The sequence below is a fragment of the Xiphias gladius genome, chromosome 15, assembly GCF_016859285.1.
Source record: "Xiphias gladius isolate SHS-SW01 ecotype Sanya breed wild chromosome 15, ASM1685928v1, whole genome shotgun sequence".
NCBI classification, from domain to species: domain Eukaryota; kingdom Metazoa; phylum Chordata; class Actinopteri; order Istiophoriformes; family Xiphiidae; genus Xiphias; species Xiphias gladius.
In genome coordinates, this window is record NC_053414.1 from 2,591,402 (window position 1) to 2,617,306 (window position 25,905).

General features: G+C 43.3%; 3 protein-coding genes and 1 pseudogene across 4 annotated transcripts; 1 reads left to right on the plus strand and 3 right to left on the minus strand.

Annotated features, from left to right (window-relative positions):
• Nucleotides 1-1,159: 1,159 nt before the first annotated feature.
• Nucleotides 1,160-6,838, minus strand: LOC120799619 (ras-related protein ORAB-1). The gene is made up of 6 exons (XM_040144844.1): nt 6,648-6,838; nt 4,076-4,148; nt 3,826-3,921; nt 3,617-3,712; nt 1,582-1,713; nt 1,160-1,468 (listed from the first exon to the last, which is right to left on the minus strand). The coding sequence occupies exons 1-6, from the start codon at nt 6,659-6,661 to the stop codon at nt 1,271-1,273; spliced, it is 609 nt and encodes a 202-aa protein (XP_040000778.1). The 5' UTR covers nt 6,662-6,838; the 3' UTR covers nt 1,160-1,270.
• A 444-nt stretch (nt 6,839-7,282) lies between these two features.
• LOC120799617 lies at nt 7,283-11,238 on the minus strand (annotated as a pseudogene).
• A 1,908-nt stretch (nt 11,239-13,146) lies between these two features.
• On the minus strand, nt 13,147-15,170 carry LOC120799616 (E3 ubiquitin-protein ligase TRIM21-like). Its single transcript, XM_040144840.1, is given in 3 exon segments — nt 13,147-14,655; nt 14,657-14,812; nt 15,060-15,170. Coding segments are annotated over 2 exon segments (1,656 nt in total). The 5' UTR covers nt 14,804-14,812; nt 15,060-15,170.
• An 863-nt stretch (nt 15,171-16,033) lies between these two features.
• Nucleotides 16,034-25,388, plus strand: actr2a (actin related protein 2a). 2 transcript variants are annotated; one of them, XM_040147221.1, is made up of 9 exons: nt 16,034-16,194; nt 17,941-18,051; nt 18,400-18,615; nt 18,993-19,065; nt 19,800-19,936; nt 21,387-21,536; nt 21,660-21,805; nt 22,472-22,604; nt 23,433-25,388. In XM_040147221.1, the coding sequence occupies exons 1-9, from the start codon at nt 16,147-16,149 to the stop codon at nt 23,601-23,603; spliced, it is 1,185 nt and encodes a 394-aa protein (XP_040003155.1). In that variant the 5' UTR covers nt 16,034-16,146; the 3' UTR covers nt 23,604-25,388. The 2 variants fall into 2 exon arrangements, with proteins under 2 accessions (XP_040003155.1, XP_040003156.1); XM_040147222.1 differs by lacking the exon at nt 16,034-16,194 and adding an exon at nt 16,437-16,514.
• The last annotated feature ends 517 nt before the right edge of the window (nt 25,389-25,905 follow it).

Sequence of the window (25,905 nt, forward strand, 5' to 3'; positions counted from 1 at the left end):
AGACAACAAGTGTGTAGAAGGAAAAAAAACACACCGTCAGGACCAGCAGTTATCAAAGATCTCCTTCATTGTTTTAATAGTAGACATTGTGCCACAAAAATGTTATGTCCGCAGCCACAAATCACGTGCCGAGATGACTAATTCCAGCTATGTATCATGTCATTCGCTTCACTTGCTTCTCTACACAATTTGCAAATCACTTCTTACATTTATGTATAAATATATACAGTTTATAGATTACTGGGGAGCAGGGATGGTGATTTCATTTCTCCTGTTGCGGTTGTGCTGTTGGTTGAGAAACATTAGCAGAGAAATACACACGGCCGACGTCACGTCTCCCAATGTAGCACATGCTTATAGTATCATGAATGCCAGCAGAGCACACACGGAGCCTAACACAAATATATACAGGAATGTTGACTGCTATCATACAAAGTGGGTTCTTTAAGAAATCCCGACTGTGGGCACGTGAGAAGAATACGCCGACAACACGAGAGCACCGAAGGCGTAATGTCATGTAGATCTCCTGCCACAAAGGCACTGGCACATGGTTTTCAGGGGCGACACGGTGAAGCTGGAGCAGGCGACGTTATCGGAGTGTTTCCTGGGTGTAGCTTGGGCAGGAAGCCGCTCGCTTCACGACTGCGTTCCAGATGCGACTGAGAGAGCGCGGCATCGGTTCTAACATGAGTGATGCTGGTTTAAGCATGTGCTTCATTCGAAGGGCTTACCAATTCACATCAAGTCTGAGGAGATTCAGGCCAAAGTCAAGCTGTTATCACAGCTAAGTCGGGACTACTTTGTGTTTATTTTTCAGTTTTAGAAAAGTGACTCGTTTAACAAACTCAAAGGGAGAGCAGGGCAAAGAGAACGAAACAAACGAAGAAGAAAAGCCGTATGCTCGTGTTTTCTTTCATTGGTTAACTCCACACACTGTTAAAAATTGTGTACATGTTGTTTTTCCAGTATGAGTGTGTTTTGGTAAAGTAAGAAAAATGAAACGCCCAGTGTGTTCTGTGGGTATGGATGGGCTTACCGTCCTATTGCTGACTTGGGTGGGGTAGGAATCTGGTGTTGTAGCTGCAATTACAAACCGGTCCACTCAAAGTCTTCCTCCTGTCTTTCCCTCCCTCCCTCCCTCCCTCCCTCCCTCCCTCCCTCTCTCCCTCCCTCTCTCCCTCCCTCTAGTTGTTTTTCCCTGTGGAGCATGGTAACATTGAGACTGGTCGTGGGCTCAGGGGTGGATTCAGGTCGTGGCGGTTTTCGGGTCTCAGCAGCAGCCTCCGGACGAGGTGTTGACTGGCTTGCTCTGGATCTTGACGTTGGACTTCTCCGAGGCACCGGCCGTGGCCCCGGGGCCCATCCTCTTCTTGATCTCGGCCGCCATGGTCATGAAGGCTTGCTCCACGTTGGTGGCGCTCTTGGCGCTGGTCTCCAGGAAGGGGATCCCCAAGTTGTCTGCAAATTCCTGGAGAAGGGAGAGCAAATATAAGCTCCTGTCCCCTCTGTCTGCTGAGGAAGACTGTCCCCAGCCCCAGAACGGCTGCTAAGTGCTGCCGCGTTACCGTGAACTCCACTCACCTTAGCTGTGGTGTAATCCACAACTTTCTTCGTTGTGAGATCGCACTTGTTGCCTACTAGCAGCTTGTTGACGTTCTCGCTGGCGTAGCGGTCGATCTCCTGTAGCCACTGTTTGACATTATTGAAGGACTCCTGAGGACCGGGGACAGAAGACAGCAGCAACCGTTAACACTGACACGTGCTTGAAGAAACCGTTTCAACCGTTCGGTTGAATGTTTCACAGATTTTCGTACTGTGCTGAAATGAAATGAAACCGCTTTGAAAAATGCTCAGCAGTAATGTGACACACAAACGATTTGTAATTAATAAGTTACGACATCAAAAAAAAACAAAAAAACAACCCATTAAGTCCCTGAATTTTTCAAAACCATTTCCAGGACTGTACAACATCCTCGATGTTTTAGGGTGAAAGCGAGTGTGTCCTAGTTTTGTTTGCACACAAAGAAATCAGCTGTGCAGATGTTTTATGAAGGAGGAAATGAAGCCAACATGTCTGTCAGTGACGCACACAGTGCGTTTAGGTGAAAGCAAAAACCCAGGGCGCCTTTAATACGTTTCTTAGAGCCTCACTGATAAATGGAACAGCCCATGTTAAGTTATCACAGATATGAGCGTCACCGTATCCTGTATGTCAGCGCAGATGATGGAGGTCTTCTACAAACAGCGTCTTCGGTACGGAGTTTGTTTGTCACGCGGTAAAATGTCCTGCTCACCACTGCTCTTGGTCACAATCACTCTCACTAAAAATGTGGGTTTATGTTAAAAAAACTAATGTCTGACATATTATCACTATTTGTCAGCTGACTTGGTCAGCACAGTTCTGGACACTGGCCCAGGGTACTGTAGTGTACATGGCTTTCCTTATGTCAAATTATTGCAGAGCTGTTTCTACTTACTGTTCACTCTCCTCGACTCATAAATCTCTATTTAGATTTATGATGTAACTCCTATTTTTTTTTTTTTTTTTTTTTTAAATCATTTTTGTATCTTTATCTGGCCTGTTCTGTGGCTCTGATTGGTTATTTCATTGATTGTAGTTTCTTTCACCAGTCACGTGCCGCTAAGGTGGAGCCGGACACTGCAGCACTAATTATTGTTAGTTAAGAGTGTGTTAGTGAACAGCAGGTCCCACAAAGAAAATGAACACTGGATATTTTAACTATCTAAGAAAAGTAAGTAACGAATGGTCTTCCTGTTCTTTGTGTGAGAGTTGGAGACAGAGAAGGCGTTAATGACCGACGCAGGTTAAAAACAGATGCTGTGAGCTTTTAACTGCCTTTATAATCAGAGCGTTTTTGTCAGTAGCAGTTCTGGAAGTGTTTAATACAGTGCATGAGTGAATTAACTGAAATGGATGCTGTCCATTTCCATGACTGCAGTAAACCACCGTCCTGCACTGTGGAAACTGAGGCAAGGAGCTGAGACTGTGCAGGTCACATAGTTAATACCAGCCTCAGTCTCTGCTCATGCTGTGACCGGAGGCAATAACAGACAATCTGACTGTTGGATCATTTGGGTTAGAGTTGCTGGGGTCAAACTATTCTTTGGAAACTTTCATCACTTTGGCTGACAAGTTACTTTCTTCCATAACATGTGTATTGGCCTGTTATTATTTGCTGCTGCGTCTTCCCTTCATATTTTCTGTCCCCCACCGTCCTCACTCACCTTCAATATACGGCAACAATAAAGGAGTAGTTTAAGAGGAAGCGACCAGGTGTGAGATTTAACCTCTTAACTGAGAAACAGTGAGTGTGACGGCTCTGATCTGAAGCCCTGTGCTGATTCAGCTTTCAACATCGGCATCAACAGTAGCCTCGAGATATTTTTCACCTATCTTATTAAAGCATATTAAATCTTCATCACTGTATGACTGCATGATGAGTAGGCGTTGTACTTTTGAAAGGACCAGCTGTTGAAAGCATCTGAAGCCTGAGTGGAATTCACCCCAGTATTGAGAGACATCCAAATCTTGAAGATGTCACTGAGCGCCCTCCACCGTGAATAAAAAGCCCGTTTGTCCTGGGGAAGCACTGACCTGATCTGTCACATCGTAAACTACTATAATGCCGTGAGCTCCTCTGTAGTAACTGGAAGTGATGGTGCGGAACCGTTCCTGACCAGCCGTGTCCCACTGTTAAAGCAAAGCAGAGCTCGTCAGTCCAAGCTGACACAAACACAATCCACAGTACATCACCACCTATCACTGCTTATCCGTTTACAGCCCTGCTATTCCGTCCTCCTTACAATCTGAAGCTTTATGGTCTTTCCATCCAGCTCGATGGTCCTGATCTTGAAGTCCACACCAATGGTACTAATATAGCTCTCTGTGTACGTGTCATCCTAGGATAAAACACACACAAACACACACACACACACACACAGGTGGGTCTGGGTGGCAGATATGATACCTGCAGCACTATCAACCCTCACAGGGCTGACAGGGAAAAAACACAACATCCTGTTATGTAACAGTGGCTTCAAGACAGACACTTACTGCAAACCGGAGAAGGAGACAAGACTTTCCGACACCAGAATCCCCGATCAGGAGCAGTTTGAATAAATAGTCACTGTGAGGACGGAGGAGGAAAAACCACATTAACACTAAACAATTGTTACAACACATGCAAGGCACTACACCAACATCACATCAGACTTGTCAGACGTAATTAAAGCTGCAATGATTAGTCGATGGGCACAATTAATTGGCAACTAGTCTGATAACTGACTAATCGTTTCAGCCATTTTTCAAGCAGAAATGCCAAATAATCTCTGGTTTCAGCTTCTCAAACGTGAAGATTTGATTCTTTTCTCTGTCATTTGTGGCAGTAAATTCAGATCTTTAACTTCTGGGCTACTGGCCGGACAAAACAAGCAAACTGAAGAAATTAAAGTGGCTCCAAGACATTGTTATTTCCAGTTTCTAAACCTTTTCTTAACGTGTGTTTATGTTTTCTCTTACAAGTTATTCACTGATTTAAATAATTTATTTTATAATCGAAATTGTTTTTTATTATTGTATTGATAGTTTTGAGTGGGTTGTATAATTTTTCAGCAATGTAAAGTATTGAAAAAAGCTTTGCTACGTTTTTAGGTTCTAAGACTCAGGTAGTGGTATCGTTATGAAAAAATACTCAGTCCCAGTGAACAGAATCGAGGCTGCCACTCACAATTCCTTTTATTATTGATTAATGACTATTACACTTTCCCAGAGCTCAAGCTGAAGTCAAATATCGAATACTTCCAAAAACCCAAAAGTATTCATTGTACACCAATGTTAAAATAGCGAAAAAAGGCAGCAAATGCTAACACCTGAGAAAATTGAAACCAGAGGATGTTTGGTCGTTTTGCTTAATAAATGCGTTGAATGATTAGACACTAGAACTAACACGGAACTACTGATAATTAATTTTCTCTCAGTCGACTCATCATTTCATCACTAAAAAGAATAATTCCACAATGAATAAACTCACCAAAACATAATGGGAAAATAAACAATAAGATACTAGTTGGTTATAATCCCGTTACGGTTCAACAACAGGACAGGCTAAACAGTGAAGTTATGTCTAAACATTTAGTTGATTAATCAGTTAGACAATATACTGATTAAATCTTTTAGACGTATAACAAAAGCAGTGAAAAAATAAACCAATACTCAGGTTTCAGCTTCTGCAGTGGGCGGATTTGTTGTCATATATCACAGTAAAGTGAATATTCTTAGGTTTTGGACATTTGGATATTTCAAGACATCATCTTGGACTCTGGGAAGCTGTGGGGAGCATTTTCTCACTATTTCCTGATATGTTGTAGACCAAACGATCACGACAATAATCATTAGTTGCAGCCTTAACTTGATCAATTAGTCAATCGAAGAGAAATAAAGCCACAGTATTGACAATAATTATGACATTTATTAAGAAACACACTCTGGCTCCAGCTTCTCAAATGTGAACATTTGGAGCTTGTTTTTGTTTTATACCATTTAGCACTGCAATTACCCATTGTTTTCGTTATAAATTAATTTGCCGATCGTCTTCTCGATTTATCGATCAATTGTTTGGTCTTTGAAATGTCAGAAAATAGCAAAAAATTCTCAGACAGTTTCTCAGAAGTTTCCCAGACAACGATGTGATGTCTTCAGATGTCTCCCTCTTACTCCAATTAACAGACTAAAACCCCAAAATACTCGGCTTGCAATTATATAAAAAGAGAGAAATACTGAAAATCCTTATGTTTGGCATTTTAAGTAAAACATTTGACTGCGACAAATAACCGATTTTCTGAATAGTTGCTGATCAACTCTCTGTCGACTAATGGAGTAACTGACTAATCAGTCCGGCCCTAATGACAGTAGGGTGAAACTCTGGGGGGGATGAAGGCGTCATCCTGGGCTGAGCTTTCTCCTCAATACTCCTGACATGTTATGGACTAAACGACTGACCGGTTAATCGAAACAATAATCAGCATATCGGGCCGTGATGGCGAAGTACGGTAGTTTCAGCCCTGCGGTGCAGTAGCAGCCTGACATTACCTAACTCTCCATCGCGAGCGAATGTCGTAACTTCCTGTTTGCGGCTGATAAATGACGCCGAATTTAACGTTAAATCTCCTCGAGTCGGTTCAGACATGTCGGTCAGCTTCGTGTTTGCCGACAGGGCTGTGTCCTGAGCCAGAAATCCGCCACTACATGGCTCTAACCGAATAGCTATCTCAACGACCGGATCCTCCGGCTGTGCTACGTAGTTAGCCTCCTAGCTTCTGAAGCTACCTCCACAGAACTTGCTGTCAGTCAGCTAACACACACTCCGGACCAAAAACCAACAATCGGTCGCTTTAATCGGCGTTTTATTGATCGGAAAATGCTGACAGACTCGAGTCTGGTAGTGAAAATCAACGCTGTCAGTTGACGGTGCGCACAGGCTACCGCTAACCGAGCACCGAAGACAAAGCAGCTGACGTTCATCTTGTACCGGTCCGCCCGGACGGCTAACGTTAGCCTAGCTTAGCTCCCCGGCTAAGCTGACAGCTCAGCCGGACCTGTCACAAGCGACATCAAGAGTCCCACTTACTATTCGGGATTCATCGTTGACTACAGGTTATAAACTGTCGTTACTGTGAATGCAGCTGGAGTTGGTTGCGGGTGAAGCTTAAATCCGCCTCGTACTGGAGAAAAAAAAAAACACCGTTTTTGTTGAGAACTGGTTAAACTAGTTGTCGCAGCCACAACAGCATAATCGAATCAAATATGGCTGTCAGCGCTACCTACCAGGAAATACCAGAGGACAGGAATCATGGGTAGTGTAGTCTTGTGGCAACGGGCGTCACACGGCGTCTGGGCGTAAAACTTCATGTGGCAGGTGGTGATGTGAGTAGTGACAGAAGTATTCAGAGCCGTTACTCTAGTAAAAGTAGGTTTGGCCGTATTATCAGAAAAAATCACTGAAATGATCACAAACAAGTCAATATCGTATCATAAATCACGGTCAGGACGGACGTAAGAGACAGTCCACGAATAATCAGGTTATGTTCTATATCGTATCCTGGACGGGGTTAAAACCAGCATACTACATACCTGGGATTAGTGTGCATGGAAAGAATTAATTGATAGATGATGTTGATGTCATGACACAGAAAAAGGTGAACAAAGTCAAATTTGAAATGATAAAGTATCGGAAAATGATTTTAATTGTCCTTAAAAGTTCTAATGAAAAAATCCGACCCCTCAGTGGCGCCAGCAGACGTCTCGCTTAGGGCACTAAAACGTCCAGAGGCGGCCCTGAGCGCAGTAGAAGTATGAAGCTGCACTAAATGGAAATACTGAAGTAAAGTGCAAGTAACTCAAATTTATACTTAAGTACAGTACTTGAGAAAATGTCCTTAGTTACATTCCACCACTGGGGGATATACAGGAATGTGCAGCCGTTTTGCGGCACGTTAGATGTTCAGCATCACCAGAGACGAGGTGTAAGAAGGCAAAAAAAGAGCCATTCAAATTAAACTCTCCGAGAAGGGTAGAATCAAGGGGGACTGGACCTTGGTTGTGGACATTTGAAGACGTTTCACCTCTCATCCAAGAGGCTTCTTCAGTTAACTCTGCACCATTTACAGGAAAACTCGTTCTCAAAATAGGGGGGTCATCAGTGGAGTTACAGCATCTTACCAATGCCCCACAGCAATCACAGTCGATGTGACCAGCTATCCCATACGTGAGTGTGAAGCCAACAGAACAATCAGAAAACAGCTGCCCTCTGCTGCTGGAAACACTTGAGACAGTCAATGTGCCGCAAAACCGAAACTAGGGGCTAGAAAAGGCTAAAAGGCTGCAGAGTCTGTGATGTTTCTCATCATTTGCTCATGTCATCATTCACTACTATAAGCAAAAACAGAGTCATTCATCTTTCTTATATGGACAATTCAATTAATACAAGAATACTAATTAGTGGGGTTTTAAAGTCAACATATTTGGGGCCTATTTATTTACTTTATATGTTTTTTATAAAAACATATAAAGTAAAATTAATGTGAGAAACACAGTTTGAAAATCACAGTTTCCTATGTCAAAATCCAAACTTCTTTGTACACTGATTGGACAATTAAATCATTGTATGTATACATTTTCAACCTCAACACCTTTAATGGAGTCTTGTTTAGGTGGAAATGTATTTCAAGATGTTTTGGCATTCTTCCTCAACCCGGGACCCCGTCATTTCTGGATCTGCACCTTCACATACAAAGGGAGCATTGAAAATATCTGTCATTTTACACATTTTAACTCACTTCCAGACACATTAGTGGGTCCCAAAGGGATGCAGAGGTTAAATGATCAGGACGGAGAAACTTGTGTGTTGTAACAGTGGGATAAATTAAAGATAAACATGATTTAATACCAAAACTAAATCAATAAGAATTGGAAAAAAGACAAAATACACTGGGTATCACCAGTGAATATGTTCTTAACACTTAATACTGCTTTCATGCAACATTAAAAACTGCTCTATTAAGTGCAATTTACTGGACAGATGATCAGAGGGGCAGAGTTTTTACCACCATCATTAGGACAAGGACCAAGGTACAGGTAGAGTTTCTCAGTGAAGGAGCAGATGAGCGCAGCCTAATCTACGTCATAGAAGAAGACCAGACCCCCCTCATAATCCACAAACACCACCACCCTTTTTGGCCTCTATTTCACATGGTAAAAGACACCAGGGCCAGTAGGAGCTTTGTACTCATTTAAGTTCCTCAAACTCATAGTCCAGTATCCATCCTCAGGTGTAAGAACAATGTTTTCTTTCCTGTTGATCGACTCTCTGGCCACTCCTAAAATCCAGCCAGTCTTTCCTTTAACCTGAACCTCGTAGTAAAACCTGCCTGAGGAGAAACTCTGCTTTCCTAAGACACATGGACCAGGAGAAAACCTCTCTGGGTTGTCTGGGAGCATTTTCCTCACATAACTATCATTTACTTGTTTCCCATCATCAGAAAGGATGAGACCAGGATGTGCTGTATCAGGATCAAGAGTCACATCCACTGCATACTGCTGGACCCTCTTCAGCTCAGCCTCAAACAGCTTCTTCTTCTCTTTACCGAGCGTCTCCTCCAGCTGAGCCACAGTTCTCACCACAGTCTCCCGATGTGACGGTAGACGGACTCTGACCTCTGTCCAGTCCTTGGTGGGTGGAGCAGCTTTCAGGGATGGGAAGTGTTGGAGGAGGTGGAGGTGGTCTTCAGAGCGTGAGAGCTGCTCCACCTCAGTGCTTCTCTTCATCAGCTCAGAGATTTCCTGTTCCAGATCTCTGATGAAATCTTCAGCCCGTTTCTCCGTCGTTTTCTGTTTCTCTTCGATCTCCTTCAGCTCGTTCAGGCTTCTGTCAACAGACTCCTTCAGAGCAGTGAAGACCTGAACACCTTCTGCTTTCTCTCTGTCTGCATCATCTTTACTGATCTTCACTGAGTGTTTGATCTCCTGGATCTTCAGTCGTCTCTTCAGGATCATCTGCTGAATTTCAGCCTCAGTCTTCCCCAGCTCTGCCTTCCTTCCTTCATATTCTTCTTTCAGAGGAACAAACTCATGTGTCTTGTGATCTAAAACAGAGCACATCAAGCAGACACACATCTGGTCGGTCTTACAGAACAGCTCCAGAGGTTTATCGTGCTTCGTACACATCCTGTCTTCCAGGTTCTCCACGGGGTGGATCAGCTGATGTCTTTTCAGGCCTGACAGAGTCAGATGAGGCTCCAGGTGAGTCTCACAGTAGGAGGTCAGACACACCAGGCAGGACTTCAGGGCCTTCAGTTTGGTTCCAGTGCAGACGTCACAGGGAACATCTGCTGGTTTGGCAACTTGTTGCTCTGAGCTGCCGCTGCCGCTGCCGGCTTTCTGTTGAGCTTCATGTCTGAACTGAGCAACCAGTCAGTGAACACATCCAGACAGATGGAGCACAGAAACTGATCTTCAGACAGTAGAAGGTTTGCACCAGCCATATCTTCACACTGAGAACAAAAGTGAAAGTGTGAAAAAAGTAACATAATTCTTATTTCTTATTTGATAAAATGTTTTTTAGAGGTGAATATTCGCTGACTTATCGGGAGAATATGAAAAGCCACCAGTAGAAAACAACCACCGGTTTAAAGGAGCTAACTAAAGAAAAGCTAGCTAAAGATAAAGAACTGAGCCAGAGTAGTGACTAAAAGAAGTGGGACTAAGTAGCTGTTTTGAAATATACTAGGAAGGCTCAAATCTTGAGACGCTGGTCTCAAGTCAAGACAGAGAGTCCTAATTGAAATCCTAAAGCCTTAAGTTTGGGTTTCAAGTCCTTGACAAGCTGTATTGTGTTCTTAACAACATTTAACGGCCTCACGAAATGTAGAAAAAATCAATGCTACAGTCAGTAGCACATTGTTATTTATTTATCAAATTGGCCCAAATGTAAGACAGTATATTTTTCCGGAAATTCAAAAACTAGACATGTAAATGTTATTATGCATCACGACAGCAGGTGGCAGGTGGAACTCACACGTTCCCTGCACCCACTTGACAACTTTGGTGGTAGGAGTGACAGAGACACAGTGACTGCGCTGGCATTGGAAAGCTAGGGACTATCTGTATCATGACTGACATTCTTTTGACTGAATTTTGCACAGGAACAATGGAAAAGCACATCTAGAGGACTGTGTTAACAAGCACTGGTGCATCTGAATAGCAGGGGTAACGAACTGACTGAATCATTCAGGTCACAAGAAGCTGCTCTCTGAGTACGGCTGACTTTAGTGTCAATGCTGGTCTTTGAGGGGAAGCAGAAAAGGGGAAGGATGTGCACATCCAAAGTTTCTCGCAGCTGCTTGACAGAGGAAACATACCAACATAAAAACGTGAAGAAAGTCTGTAGCATTGAGGATCTCCCAATTCATTTTTTTAAACTAATTATAGCTAATTATTTGGTTTGCCCCATACGTTTACTGAAGTAAAGGACATATGTAAAATTTGCAGGGATCTCCCCAGTGTGGCAGACATTTTTTAAACGTTTTTAAATTGTAAGTATTATCGGTGGTACTCACTAGTGTTCGCCAGAGATTCTGTTATGTTGTGGAAAAAGGCCTGATGAACTCTAAAAGTTGAACTTTCTTTAGAGAAAAGCCGAGAGACTCAGCGTAACTTTACAGCTCTACTGCTGCTCTGCTAACCTTTCAGTTTCATTGGAGGTATTTTAGCTGAACCATGCCTCCCTTAGCTGTGACGTTTATACCAGTGACAAACCCTCTCAGGCGGACTTTCCTGTCAGGCTGCATACTAATCACACTTCCTTTGTGAACGAGTGGCAAAACCTAACCCACAGTGGCCCTCATCCAAACTTTAACAGCAGCAGATGGATTTGATTGGTGTAGCCTGTTGTGGGCCGAGCATATCAGGAGAGGAATGGTTCTCTGAGAGCCTCATTTCCGAGAAAGCAAATGCCTTCTCCTTCTCTTTTTGCTGTCACTCCTCTTCTTACTGCAGCTCTGGCGCTGATATTTTGTTGCCTCCCTCAGATTTGGACATGATTTGTGACATATTTTTGGCCCAAGATTAATTTCATTTTTTGGCAACCAAATGCCGAAGCTGTACAATGGTGTAGCTCGCAGATGACATCCTAGAGCCTGTGTCCAATAGCCCCAAACAGACATGTATATTCCCAAGGAGCGTGTCTATCATATGGCCATTTTCGGGAAAGTTGCATCGCACTGGGTATCAGGGGCATCATGGGCTTCTACTGAGCAACCTGTGTGGTGTAGCTGAAATGGCTTATTTTGTTGGCAGTTCAATAATTACAGCACAAATCAGGTTGAATGCTACCAAAATAATTGTTTTATCTTGGTAATCTTTAGCGAGCTTTTCAATATATCCTGTCTTGTCCTTAGTGGTCAGGTTTTGGAATTTGCAGTAAGAGTTTATTTTATATTGTGTATAGACTTTATCAGCTCATTGGTTAGTAATGGCAGACTTTCAAATTGAAAGAGAATATTATACAGTGAGTTAAGCAGGGAAGCCGTGTCTCTAAAACAGGCATCATGTCAAAGTCAGAAGGCAGAAGATAAAATAATCTCTCTTGGCTTTAGCAGAGTGATATTTGACTTGGTATAAAAGTACATTTTTATGAGGAGAATCACACAGAATGCACGTAGCATGTTTAATTTGATCATTTGTAGTATTGTAATATATTGATGTGACCGAGCACATTTCAAAGTCATGAAAACTGAATTGTACTTAAAAAAAAAAATTGGTTATAGATATAAACAATTACAAGTCAAATGAAAGATACAAATTCAGCTTGGTATCTCTTCTTATAGGTTCAGCAGAGGAGGAGAGCACCAGTACATATTAGAAAACAAAACTCTGAGCAAAAGAAGCAACCTTGAAATTAAAAAAAAAGGTCAAAATATGACAAGGTTGACTTAAATGATGAAACTAAATTAGCTGCGTCAGACTAAACATTCGACATGTGCTGTTAATTTTATTTCATGAACTTAAAAGAAAGATAAAACCAGATTTATTAGTGTGTTTATTATGTACATATCAATAACTGGTTCACAGATATGTTTTTTCAAATCACAAACAAATGTTCCCAAAGCAAATATTTTTGTATTTTACAAACAGACTTAATGATTATTATGGAACACTCGTCATTAGGGAATCATTAATAGACTACTTGGTTTTTAAGATACAATACTTCACTAGATGGAGGACAAACCAAACACGTGTTCCTTTTTTTAGATTTGAGTTGAGCTGATTGATTGATAAGGGAAAGAAGATGATGTAATCTGAGAGATTATGATAAATGTGATTATAGCTGTTTCAGGACAGATGTAAATATAAAAACAGAGCTCTTATCTTTTTATTGCCAATTTAAATGCATGTAGTAGCTGGAGACTGTTTAATTAAAACTGTTTATTTATCAACTGTTTTCCATAATTGCTGCACATTTCCTCCAACACGAAGGAATCATCAAATTGCCAGCAAAGTCTCTTTGTGACAGAAGCAGATCTTTTTAGTCTGAAGAAATCAAATTCTGATTATCAAATGTAATGATTTGTCTACTCAGTTTGATTGACGGGAGAGACGACCAGGGGGACAGAGTTTTTACCACCACGATTCAGACCAGGGCTGAAGAATGGGTAGAGTCTCTCAGTGAAGGAGCAGCCAGTAAAGGAGTACATGAGAGCTGCAGTATCTACGTCATAAAAGGAGACCAGGCCTTCCTCATAATCCACAAACACCCCCACCTTCTCAGGCCGAGACTTCAGAGAGAGACAGTCTAGATAGTCAGTATTAGCTTCGTACTCATTACCATTTCTCAACCATATAGTCCAGTATCCATCCTCAGGGCTCAGTGTGATGTCTCCCTTCTTGTTGATCGACTCTCTGGACACTCCTAAAGTCCAGGCAGTCTTTCCTTTAACCTGAACCTCGTAGTAAAACCTGGCTGAAGAGAAACTCTGCTTTCCTAAGACACAGAGAGAAGAAAATCTTTCTGGGGTGTCTGGGAGATTTTTCTCCACGTCACCGTCATTTACTTCTTTCCCATCATCAGAAAGGATGAGACCAGGATGTGCTGTATCAGGATCAAGAGTCACATCCACTGCATACTGCTGGACCCTCTTCAGCTCATCCTCAAACAGCTTCTTCGTCTCTTTACCGAGCGTCTTCTCCAGCTGAGCCACAGTTCTCACCACAGTCCCCCGATGTGACGGTAGACGGACTCTGACCTCTGTCCAGTCCTTGGTGGGTGGAGCAGCTTTCAGGGATGGGAAGTGTTGGAGGAGGTGGAGGTGGTCTTCAGAGCGTGAGAGCTGCTCCACCTCAGTGCTTCTCTTCGTCAGCACAGAGATTTCCTGTTCCAGATCTCTGATGAAAACTTCAGCCTGTTTCTCTGTCGTTTTCTGTTTCTCTTCGATCTCCTTCATGAGCTCGTTCAGGCCTCTGTCAACAGACTCCTTCAGAGCAGTGAAGACCTGAACACCTTCTGCTTTCTCTCTGTCTGCATCATCTTTACTGATCTTCACTGAGTGTTTGATCTCCTGGATCTTCAGTCGTCTCTTCCGGATCATCTGCTGAATTTCAGCCTCAGTCTTCCCCAGCGCTGCCTTCTTTCCTTCATATTCTTCTTTCAGAGGAACAAACTCATGTGTCTTGTGATCTAAAACAGAGCACATCAAGCAGACACACATCTGGTCGGTCTTACAGAACAGCTCCAGAGGTTTATCGTGCTTCGTACACATCCTGTCTTCCAGGTTCTCCACGGGGTGGATCAGCTGATGTCTTTTCAGGCCTGACAGAGTCAGATGAGGCTCCAGGTGAGTCTCACAGTAGGAGGTCAGACACACCAGGCAGGACTTCAGGGCCTTCAGTTTGGTTCCAGTGCAGACGTCACAGGGAACATCTGCTGGTTTGGCAACTTGTTGCTCTGAGCTGCCGCTGCCGCTGCCGCTGCCGCTGCCGGCTTTCTGTTGAGCTTTGTGTCTGAACTGAGCAACCATCTCAGAGATGAAAGTATTGACCCGCAACTGTGGTCTTCCGTAGAAAACTGCTTTACACATAGGACATAGGCATGGGGAAATTCATTTTCCAGTGTTTGTCTATGCAGTTTTTGCAGACGTTGTGTCCACATGGTGTTCTGACGGGATCAGTGAACACATCCAGACAGATGGAGCACAGAAACTGATCTTCAGACAGTAGGTTTGCAGCAGCCATATCTTCACACTAACAGCAAATGTGAAAGAAAAAAAACAAACTGTTGAATGATTTTATTATTTGTACTATCTGTATTTAAAAAAAACCCAAAAAGAAGTAATTTCTGATTATATAGTTTAACTAAGCATTACTGGAATGTTCATTTGACAACGGTCACTATGAAAAGAGAGCGACATCATGTCTCAGTAGCATTGAAGATTTAGGCTAATGTTGATTGTCTAAAGATAGTAAATCCTGAATTAACAGCTGTACACACCAGCGTCTGGAAGTCTTCACTGTGTGTCTAAGAAAGACGTGATGAACTCACTTTAATTTTTCTTGTCTCGACTGCACCTCTGTTGTAGCTCTGACAAAGTTTCAGTTTATTTTTTAGTTATGTAACACTGTAAATTCAAACTACCTTCCAGTCAGGTTAGGTGTGTACTGACACACAGGTTATTGACATGATTTAATTTACGGAGACTGACACTAGAGATTTTACCAGTTATATGTGTGGCAGTGGGTTCGTGAGGAAATGCAGGATGACTTGTTGATGGTGACAACGTTCACATATCAACCTGTGCCCTTGTTAGTGCCTTAAACTGGGATTATCCAATCCAGCCATTCATAGGTTTATCGGTGGGACTAAGAATGGGGATGTCATCGTTCGTTGCCAGATACAGAAAGATACTTAAATCGATTAAAAACAGTGAGTTACATCAGCCAACGTTTTCTGTTGTCATTTAAAATGTTAACGGCCGCGAGCGACCGCTGCTGCAGTTCTATGTCGACTGAAACTTTTGGTGACGGTACAGATATGCAACTTGCTACAGACTGGTCAGGGCGACACTAAAAAGCCCCCTCCCTAACAACAATGAGTGAGCACTGACATGTTATCTGACTGAATAACGAAGTGAAAGAAAGTGGAAATTCAGTCTGTTTGATAAGGATAGGCACCAAAGGCTTTTTGGGATTACCCCACTGTATCTGTACTGAGATTGAGTCATGTTTCTGTTTCTTTACACGTGCATCAAATTCATTTGCAGAGCAGTTTTCGATCTCTACAAAGAGCTGGCAATTTCAACATTTGTATGAGAAGCAGTTTTATTTGCACAGATGCTGATGCTGTCTGACTCCCGCAGCACCCTGATGTTCCCGAGCTTCAAACCTGCTGCATATACAACTTTCCCCTTCACCGTCCATTTATCTTACAAGTCAAGCAAAAATTGATTCGCGGAGATGACGCTTTTATTCTGAAGGGATCACACCTGGAGTGTTAGGTGTATTCCGGTGTGTCGGTTTGCTTGACCGTTTGTGCGGGAGGAGGCGGCAGCTGCTGGATTCAGGGAATAAAAGACAACAGTATGGACGGTCACGGGAGGAAAGTCGTGGTTTGTGACAACGGAACCGGGGTGAGTGTGAGAACAGGCGGGTCGGTGTCGGTTTGTCAAGAAAAACGGAGAAAGGTGGAAACAGGAAATGGCAGAAAGCTAACAGGCTAACGCGTTAGCTTGTCTGGGTGGATTGCGAGTGGAATGTGTCACCTGGATTTATCTGAGTCACCACTCACCTGAAAACACACACACACACACACACACACACCTGCAGATTATGTTTAAAATGGGAGTCGGTGAACCGGGCAGTCAACAGCTAACGGCTAACTCAACCCAGGGTAAAGGTCTGCGCGGACAGTTGGCCGCTGTACCGTCAAACCAAACGGAACAACATCCCGGTAAACCTGCAGCGCCGAAGCACCTTTTAGATTAAGGAGTCGTTTACGTTTTCAAGTAAACTGAACTGACCACAACTGAGCTAGCAGCGTCACACTCGCGGCTAACGTTAGCCACAACCGCTAGCTTCGTGTACTCAGCTTTGTTATTTCATATCTTATTAAATGAAAATATTATTAAAAATTAAACAGAGTCTGAGGCGAAGCCGGCGGAGACCGGCTGAAGGACAAGACAAAAGACGTTAATCTTTATTCGACAGGGCGGAGTCACCGGTTTCAAGATTTTATCCATGTTTTCAGTTAGCAGTGTTAGCTCAGCAGCTAACCGGCCCCGCCCTCGTGAAACCGGAGCATCGCCTCAGTTCGGACGCGGCGTTCGGTCGCACGCGGAGCTGCGAGCACGTCGTTCAACGGTGTGTCGAGCTCTCGGCAGCTCCGAGACACGTCGATGGACCCAGACACGAGACGCTCGGCGACACCGGGGCCGAAGCAGTGCGCAGACCTGGGGCTTTGGCAGCGGAAGTCGAGGCAGTTCTTCCATATAAGGAAACGTCTTGCGCCCTAGTGAGCTCACCTGTCTCAGGTGTGAATGGACGTTTCTGTTCAGCCTAAGACTTTTATCAGTCATCAGGGAGGAAGTCTGAGGCGATTATATAGACTTACATCGACACCAGATGCACATTCAACACTTGGAATCAACTCCAGAGCTTTTATCCGCTTCACTTGTCATGAAATAAGGAGGGAACAGGCCACAGCTGAGCATGAAACTGACTGTCAACTGTCCAATTACTTTTGAGCCTCTGAAAATGAGGGAGCATGTATAAAAACAGCTGTAATTCCTAAACAGTTAATGTGATGTTTTTGTTAAAACCCTCGAATTAAAGCTGAAAGTCGACGCTTCAGTCACATCTTGACCGTTTTGTTTCAGATCCATTGTGGTGGTGAACGGAGACAAAGTCAGGGAAATCGCGTCACTGTCCAAATACTTATGGACCTGACCGCATATACATGTAGGATAGTGTATAGTACAGTGGGATAGTATAATAATTAGTAAACAAATTTTAACGCACATAAGGGTAAATCTGATTTATTTTCAGGGGGGAAAATAAAAAATTGTAAAATCCAACCCCTGCAGCAAACAGGCATCAAAAATGGGCCTTTCTTCATATGTCAATGTGTATAAAAGTTTGGGCTTCCTACTAAGCCAGTACTCAGTAGCCCTTCAGTACTTTGTTATTGGTTTACAAAGTTCTGTTGTCCAAACTATTTCCAGCAAATCGTAATTAAAAAGATGTTTTTCGTGTGTGATGAACCTTGTCTGTTTGAACACAGTTTGTTGCATTAAACATTAATCTGCATTGCATTTTACCACGATATGTTAAATATTGTAACACGTTTATCCTACTTTCTTCCTCCGATCCCTTCCTAGTTTGTCAAATGTGGATATGCAGGCTCCAACTTCCCAGAACACATTTTCCCAGCGCTGGTTGGCCGGCCAATCATCCGCTCCACAGCTAAAGTTGGCAACATTGAAATCAAGGTACGTCTACCTGCCTGAGGCTGTTTACATTCATGGTGTGTTTTTTAAATGTGCAGCCTTGTAACCGGAGGTACTTCTTTGGATGTGTCGGGACAGCTGGTAGGAAGTGGAAAGCAGTTAGACCAGGTCAGAGTCTACAGAGATTACATGCAAGTGTTCATGTATGACAGAGCAGCGATTCTTGTCCCACAATTTAGAAAGAGACCAGAGGGAAATAACTTGACAAATCAGCTGCTGAGCTGAAAAACAGTTGTGACCCAGTTGAGAAGCACAGCATCGGATCTAACATGCGCTGCGCTGAAGTGTCTCTCTCAGCCTGCTGAACTGTTGACCTTTGACTTCTTGCAGGACCTGATGGTGGGGGACGAGGCCAGCGAGCTGCGCTCCATGTTGGAGGTGAACTACCCCATGGAGAACGGTATCGTCAGGAACTGGGACGACATGAAGCACCTGTGGGACTACACCTTTGGCCCCGAGAAACTCAACATCAACTCGCGCGACTGCAAGATCCTGCTGACGGAGCCGCCCATGAACCCGACCAAGAACAGAGAAAAGATCATCGAGGTCGGTGTTTGGGAATCACTTTGGCCTGAGAGACGGGGGCAGTGATACTACCTGATTATAAAACTATGCAGAAGCAAAGAAACATACATCTGTGTTGTGTCTGATAATTAACTGATACTTCAGGGGATATGCAGGTCTTGAAAAGTCTCAAAAAGCACCAAAGTCATTTCCCTCAAAAAAGGCTGTATCTGGGTTAGGTCACCAGGATATGTTCATTGACTCATTATGTTACAAGCAGTTGTGGTTTTATACAGCTGGCAAAAAAGTGACCAAAATGTGATTTGTCCTGTGTGCTAAAAAAAAATCTTACAAAGTCTGGAAATGAATTTAGTGGACACAACAGAAACCCTGTACTGTGTGTTTTTCTCTCTTGCCAGGTGATGTTTGAAACATACCAGTTCACGGGAGTTTATATCGCAATCCAGGCCGTCCTCACCCTCTACGCTCAAGGTACGTTGGCCTCCATAAGACTTATGATCACTGCTGAACTGTGAAAGACTGTGTTTGCTGTTTAAGAAGAAGAAAAAGAAAAGCCACCAGGTGAATGCCAGCGCAAGGGTGTAGCTACATAGTCACCAAGGTATTGTTAGGTTTTAGTTCAGTTCTAGCTCTGATGGTTACTGAGATGATTCTAGAGGCATTGGTAGGTGGTTTCTATGGCGCTTACAGGTGGTTACAGATACTGTGGTGATGCCAGGAGACTGCCATGGCGGTTCTGGGTCGTTATGAGGGTGCACTATGTCCTTTTGCATCTTCAACATTAATGGCCAGATGTCCATTTGCTTAGCTTTATATACAGAGCGTCATGGTGACCTCGGGGTTTAGGACGTTGACCGTGTAGCTGCTTCCTGTCAGCTCTCTGCTGCCGATATCTAATAAGGACATAACTGTCCGAAAAACACACAAATGAATGCTCTGAAGATTTGTGCTGTCCAGAGTGTGAACTCTTTTTGAACACTACCCGTTGCTCAGCACAGTGTATTTACCCCCCTGTAAATTCACTTGGTCACAAGTCCACAGCTGTAGTTCACACACGTCACTGTGAAACCTCAGACTCAAAGGTCCAGCAGGGACACTGGGGCCATGCTGGGGAACAGGTATTATTTGTAACCGGTGTCCTACCAGGATACACTTGCACAACACGAGCACGAGGTGATGCACATTTTTACATTTTTTGGTTTCAGGACTTCTGACTGGAGTGGTGGTTGACTCCGGCGACGGCGTCACTCACATCTGTCCGGTGTACGAGGGCTTCTCCCTGCCCCACCTGACCCGACGCCTCGACATCGCAGGGAGGGACATAACGCGCTACCTCATCAAGGTACCAGCTGCACCGCATAGTCGTGGATTGTCTTTACTCCTCCGTCACTGCTGCATTTCTTCTAACATCTGGTGGATATGTGAGGAAAGAAATGACCAGCGGGATTTCGATTCACTTAATGGCCAAAAATATGTGGAAGTAGTTATAGCAGCAGGTTAATGCCCATGGTTTGAGAATTACATGGTCACCAAGCCCTTCTGGGTGTCTACATACGTTTAGCCATATAGTATGTATGTTTCCCGTCAATGAGGAAGTTATTAATGTAAAATATTAGAGCTGCAATAATTAGTCATTATTCGATTAAATGATTGGTCGATTGACAGAAAACTAATTAATAACAGAATAATAGTTTAAGTCATTTTAAAGCAAAAAAGTCTCAGATATGAGGATTTGATGATTTTCTTTGTCACGCTCGACAGCGAAGTGAATATCTCGGACAAAACAGGACATCTGAAGACCTTGGTCTGAACGAGATTAAAGCGAGTGTTTTTCACTATTTTCTGGCCACAGGTAGATAAAACAATTCGTGTGGGAAAAAAACGGCAGATTAATCGATAATGAGCATAACGGTTAGTTACAGCTCCTTTTTAGAGGAAGTTCACTTAACTTTAGTAGTAGAATACATGAATCATTTGACTTGAAATGTTGACATCAGATTTAAATTTTTCTGTAATTTTTCTGTACACTTCTACATATTTCAGTTTTAGAAGTGATATAAAAATGTGAAAAATACATGTGTCCTCTGAAACAGTTGCTTCCATTAGTTCGACTGTTAATTCCAGTTGATGTTAAAATGAGCTGCTTTGTTTTATCATCTTTAATTAAATTGTTGAAAATTACAATTACTGTGGCAGTAACATCTTTTTGTCACAAGATGGTGCCATTTAATTAGATTAGGAGTCAAATCAATTTACTAGATCTGAGACGAAACGTCTCGTCACCAAAGGAATTCCTGTTTTAGATTTGGTATTGAAGACAGCCCTGTCTGAATTAAATATCAGAATAAATCATATTTTCTCTCTGCCTTTATGCTAAATTTGTTTTATGGCCGATCCATCCCCACCCTGTTGTATCTGTTGTATCTGGTGCTGTCGAGCACCTTCCGAGAGCTCAGAGCAACTGTTGATGCCTTATCATGCTTTGATACGTGATCACTACCATCCTTCCTCTTTTTCTGGAAGAGCTGAGTAACTTATTTCAATTGTCCAAGCCTGGTCTCCGTTTTTGTCGTTGCTGAAAAACAAAATGAGAGACTTTTGCCAAGTTCTTGAATATTTCAGCAGAAGGAGCAACAGGTCAGACGTGTTGTTTTACACAGGTGGTCATCTGTTATAAATCCCCAGAGTTTGTGTTTGTGTTACGTCATGATACGACATTAAACCCAATCAGAGTTCGATCTAAGAGGCGTGCAGTGACAGACTCGTGTCCCTGTTCCGTGTCTGTCCACCAGCTGCTGCTGCTGCGAGGCTACGCCTTCAACCACTCGGCGGATTTTGAGACGGTGAGGATGATGAAGGAGAAGCTGTGCTACGTCGGCTACAACATCGAACAGGAGCAGAAGCTGGCGCTGGAGACGACGGTGCTGGTGGAGTCGTACACGGTCAGTGACGGTCATGTTAGTAGACTTCACTGTACCCGTTCCTTCCCTGAGGATGAGACGGTGTTTAACGGTGTTAAGATGTCATCACGGCTCTGAAGGCAGGAGTTTTGTTTGTGTCCTCAGCTCCCGGATGGCAGGGTGATCAAGGTGGGAGGTGAGAGGTTCGAAGCCCCCGAGGCTCTGTTTCAACCTCACCTCATCAACGTGGAGGGGGTGGGCGTGGCCGAGCTGCTCTTCAACACCATCCAGGCCGCAGATATCGACACCAGGTGAGCCAGCAGGCAGCGCTGGCCTTTTACGGCCACTCTGTGGTGACAAACGCTTTCGGTTGGCTTTCATATCCGTCTTCGTCCGTGTGAGTGTCTGCTCTGCTCTGCTAAAGAATTTAATTGTGAGAAATCCATCATTGAAACAAAGGTGACACCAACTCTGAAAAAGTGTGAAGGATGCATAAAAGACATTTTGAAAGAAATAGAAAATTCTAGGTTATTCTAAAACCTTTGCCTCCTAAAAGTATTTGTTCCAGGTGTTTTTTTTTTGTTTTTTTTTCCAGTAATTTTCTTTCTTAATCCTTAAAATCATCTTCGTCTTGAAATTTATCAGAGTTTGACTGATAGAAATTCTTGGAAGTAAAAAAAATCATATTTCTGGCTCAGAGTGACAGGTGACATCTTTAAATGTGTTATGAAAACAGTCCAGCATTGTATAGTCAGTCTTGACGCTGTTAAAAAGCCTCTTAAACGGAATGTAGACCGTCATAGGACACTAGAACCTACTGTAGAAACACAGGATAATGATGTTGAACACATTCATGCATATCTGTGTGGGTTACATCCCACATACCAAGGCCAAAGCTTCTCACAGTCAGACAGGGTGGTTTCGATGAGTGGCGAAAAATAAAACTGAAATCATACTTCTGTCACACGTCTGATCAGAGCTGAGTTCTACAAGCACATCGTCCTGTCCGGAGGCTCCACCATGTACCCCGGCCTGCCGTCCCGCCTGGAGCGTGAACTCAAACAGCTCTACCTGGAGCGAGTGCTGAAGGGAGACGTCGACAAGCTCTCGGTGAGTACCAGGGTCTGAAATCTAAACATGTGGCCAGAAGGGAAAAGGTTACATTTTTAGCAGGGTTTCCCACCGATCCCTTAGTTGAAATCAAGATGAGGAGGACAAATACATTCAAGTATCCCCAACACATCAGAACTCCTGAAATGTACGTGTCAGCATTATCAGCTTACACCAGTGGTGGAGGTACTCAGATCCTATACTGAAGTACAAATACTACACTGTAAAAATGCTCCATTACAAGTAAAAGTCCTGCATTGAAAATGTTTCCTAAGTGTAAGCAGGAAAATGTACAGACAGTATTAAAAGTAAAAGCATCTGTTTCACAGAAAAATGGCCCCTGTGACTGTTATACAGTATATTATATTATGAGATAATTATTTCTCGTGCATTAATGTGTAAATAGCATTTTACTGTTTTAGTTGGTTGAGGCGGAGCCTTGAGTGTAAACTTTGAGCTGATTAGCTGAAACAGAGGCAGAAAAGCAGTGAAGGAGTTTTATGGGAATCACTGCTTCGCCCCCAGAGTTTTCTCCGGCTCTTGTGCAGTAAGAGTTTTTGCCACTAGATGGTAACTGAAGCCACAGTCTCGTCTCTCTTTGTCATGATCCTGTGATGACAAGGTGAAAATAACTCTCTTTGTTTCTGTGTCTCCCCCTGAGAGGAAGTACACTCTGCCGGGGAAATCCTCCAACCTGTAATTAAAAGACAATCGTCTTCAGTCTATTTCAGGCAGCTCACGGGGCGGCGGGGGTTTCAACACGTTATTATCGCCTCCTTTTCTCTGTTAACGCTCTCTACTCCTCTTTCCGCCTCATCTCCACTGCAGAAATTCAAGATCAGGATAGAGGACCCCCCTCGGCGTAAACACATGGTGTTCCTGGGCGGAGCCGTGCTGGCCGACATCATGAAGGACAAGGACAACTTCTGGATGACGAGGGAGGAATACCAGGAGAAAGGGACGAGAGTGCTGGAGAAGCTGGGAGTCACCGTCAGATAAAACACAACAAACAAAAACACCAACCCCACCACCCCCACCGTCCGCCCCAGCTGATACCCACGCATTGCTCACCTTGATGTGTCTGAGCGGTCACACGCTGTCATTTTGAAAAGCAGAGAGGGAAGGATGGATGAGGGAGGGAGGGAGAGATGAAGGATGTAGAGTCTGGGGTATAAGTTTTATGGAGGGGGCACGTCACCAAAAATACTGGGAAATGTGTTCTGAGTCGCCTGACGTAGTGTGATTAACAGCTGCAGATACTGCAGCTCCACTCAGAGCAGTGGTGTGATATTCTGGGAAATCCACTCAACGGTCTTTCTTGCAGAGATGTAGAAGATAAGTCTGGTATCACTCTCACATTTGCCAGTTAGACGTGAAGCTGCAGCCAGATAGCTTAGCTTAGCATAAAGACTGGAAACGGGGGAAACAGTCTGGCCCCGTCCAAAGGGAAGAAAATCCCCCTTCCAGCAGCTCTAAAGCTCTGAAGGCTTGTACAGATTAAACAAACAAACGTCTTCAGAGCTGCTGGTAGGTAGATTTAATTCCCCTCGGACACTGAGGCTAGCTGTTTCCCCGTTTCCAGTCTTTATGCTAAGCTAACTGGCTCCAGCTTCATGTTTAGTGGACAGATATGAAATATGATATGATAGAGTGGTGCCGATCTTCCCATCTAGTCTTGGCAAGAAGACAAATACATGTGCGTGGATTTCCAAAAATATCTATTGCTTTAAGGACGAACTCATCATCTATGGCATTAAAAGGGCCGACTGTCCTCTCAGAGACCAGTTCACTTTGATATAATGGAGCCCAGGTCCAGCTCCTGGTTTTCAAGAGGAGGAGGAGGAGGAATGATGATGATTATTATTAGTGAAGCCTTGGAGTTGTGTTCCCTCCGCTGTATAAAAAAAGTGTCACCTGCTCTGTCAGAACAGATGCTGGAGCCTCACAGAACAAACAGATCATTACGTACTGTGCTTTTTAAAATACTCAATCCACGAAAACCCCCTCCCGCCACATTTCCTGTCTAATGTTTTTAGAATGAAATCCTTCATTGAGTCGCTGTACTGTAGGTGCAGACGGGCAGGCGGACATTTTTAACTCGGCTCCTCGGCTGTCAGTCTCAGTCTCTGCTCAGTCTTCTTCCTGAATCTCTTGAGTTGGATGGTTTGACTTCTTGTGGTGAGCAGGGTTTTGGTTACGGAGCTTTTAATGACTTTGATTTCAGTGTCTCTGTATCCAGTTTAGGACCAACAAGTCAACCACTGCAGATCCAGGAAGATTTAATGATGAGCACAAAAAATGTTTTCCATTCCTTAACGGTTACAAAGTCATTCCTTAGTCTTGATCCAGGACTGTCACACCACAGATCCGTGTCCTGCATCACTGTCCCCAGAAACTCGACAGTTCAGTCACCGGGCAGCTTTTAAAATTTGTTACAGGAAGAAAAAATTAATAGTATGAACTCACCGGATGTAGCCAGTCTGTTGCGTGACCTATCCGGCAGGAAAAAATGACGTTAGGTACGTTGTAAAGTAGAAAAAAACGTGTACCTACTTGTCCTGATGCCTGAAGCCATTTTATTCAGCAGTGTATCTGTAATACTGCCCCCTGCTGTTGAGCAGTGGCCATTTCACCAAATCTGCAACATTCAAGCTCGGATTTGATCGTGAAATCATTCCCTCTCATGTCGATTTGACACGTTTTACCAAAATACACACTGTACTCGTGGCCTGTGCATGAACATGTAAATTTAGAGAGCTGCACAGATTAGTTGATCTTTCGATTGGTCGAGAACTAATCGACAACTATCTTGATAATTGATTGCCATATGTCAGCATTCCTTTGTACCAGCTTCTCAGTTGTGATAGTTTGCCGCTTTCTTCTTTTTTATACGACAGTAAACTGAATTTCTTTGGGTTTTGGACTTTTTCGTAAACTGTAATGAGACTTTTCTTGGTCAAATCAATCCACGTTTTAATACTTTACACTCACTTAACAATGTTTTCCAAACTTATTGGTCAGTAAGAAGAAAGTCTACCTTCTGTTGTTGTTTTTACTCTTTTCATTACATAGAAAAACCGCTCAGTGACTAAAAGGTCTGGGAGATACAGGACTGTGATTTGTGGTATGATGGTCCTGCATCATTGTTGGTCATTCCTCTCACGAATATAATGCACCACGCTTTCAGTTCTACTGAAGCTTGATTAGCTTTTTAATTTTTTTTTTTTTTACTGATGTTGCTCTCTTTTTTTGTTTCTGATGTGCTTTTTGTTTCAGAGGAGACCCCGTGTTGTCGTCTCAC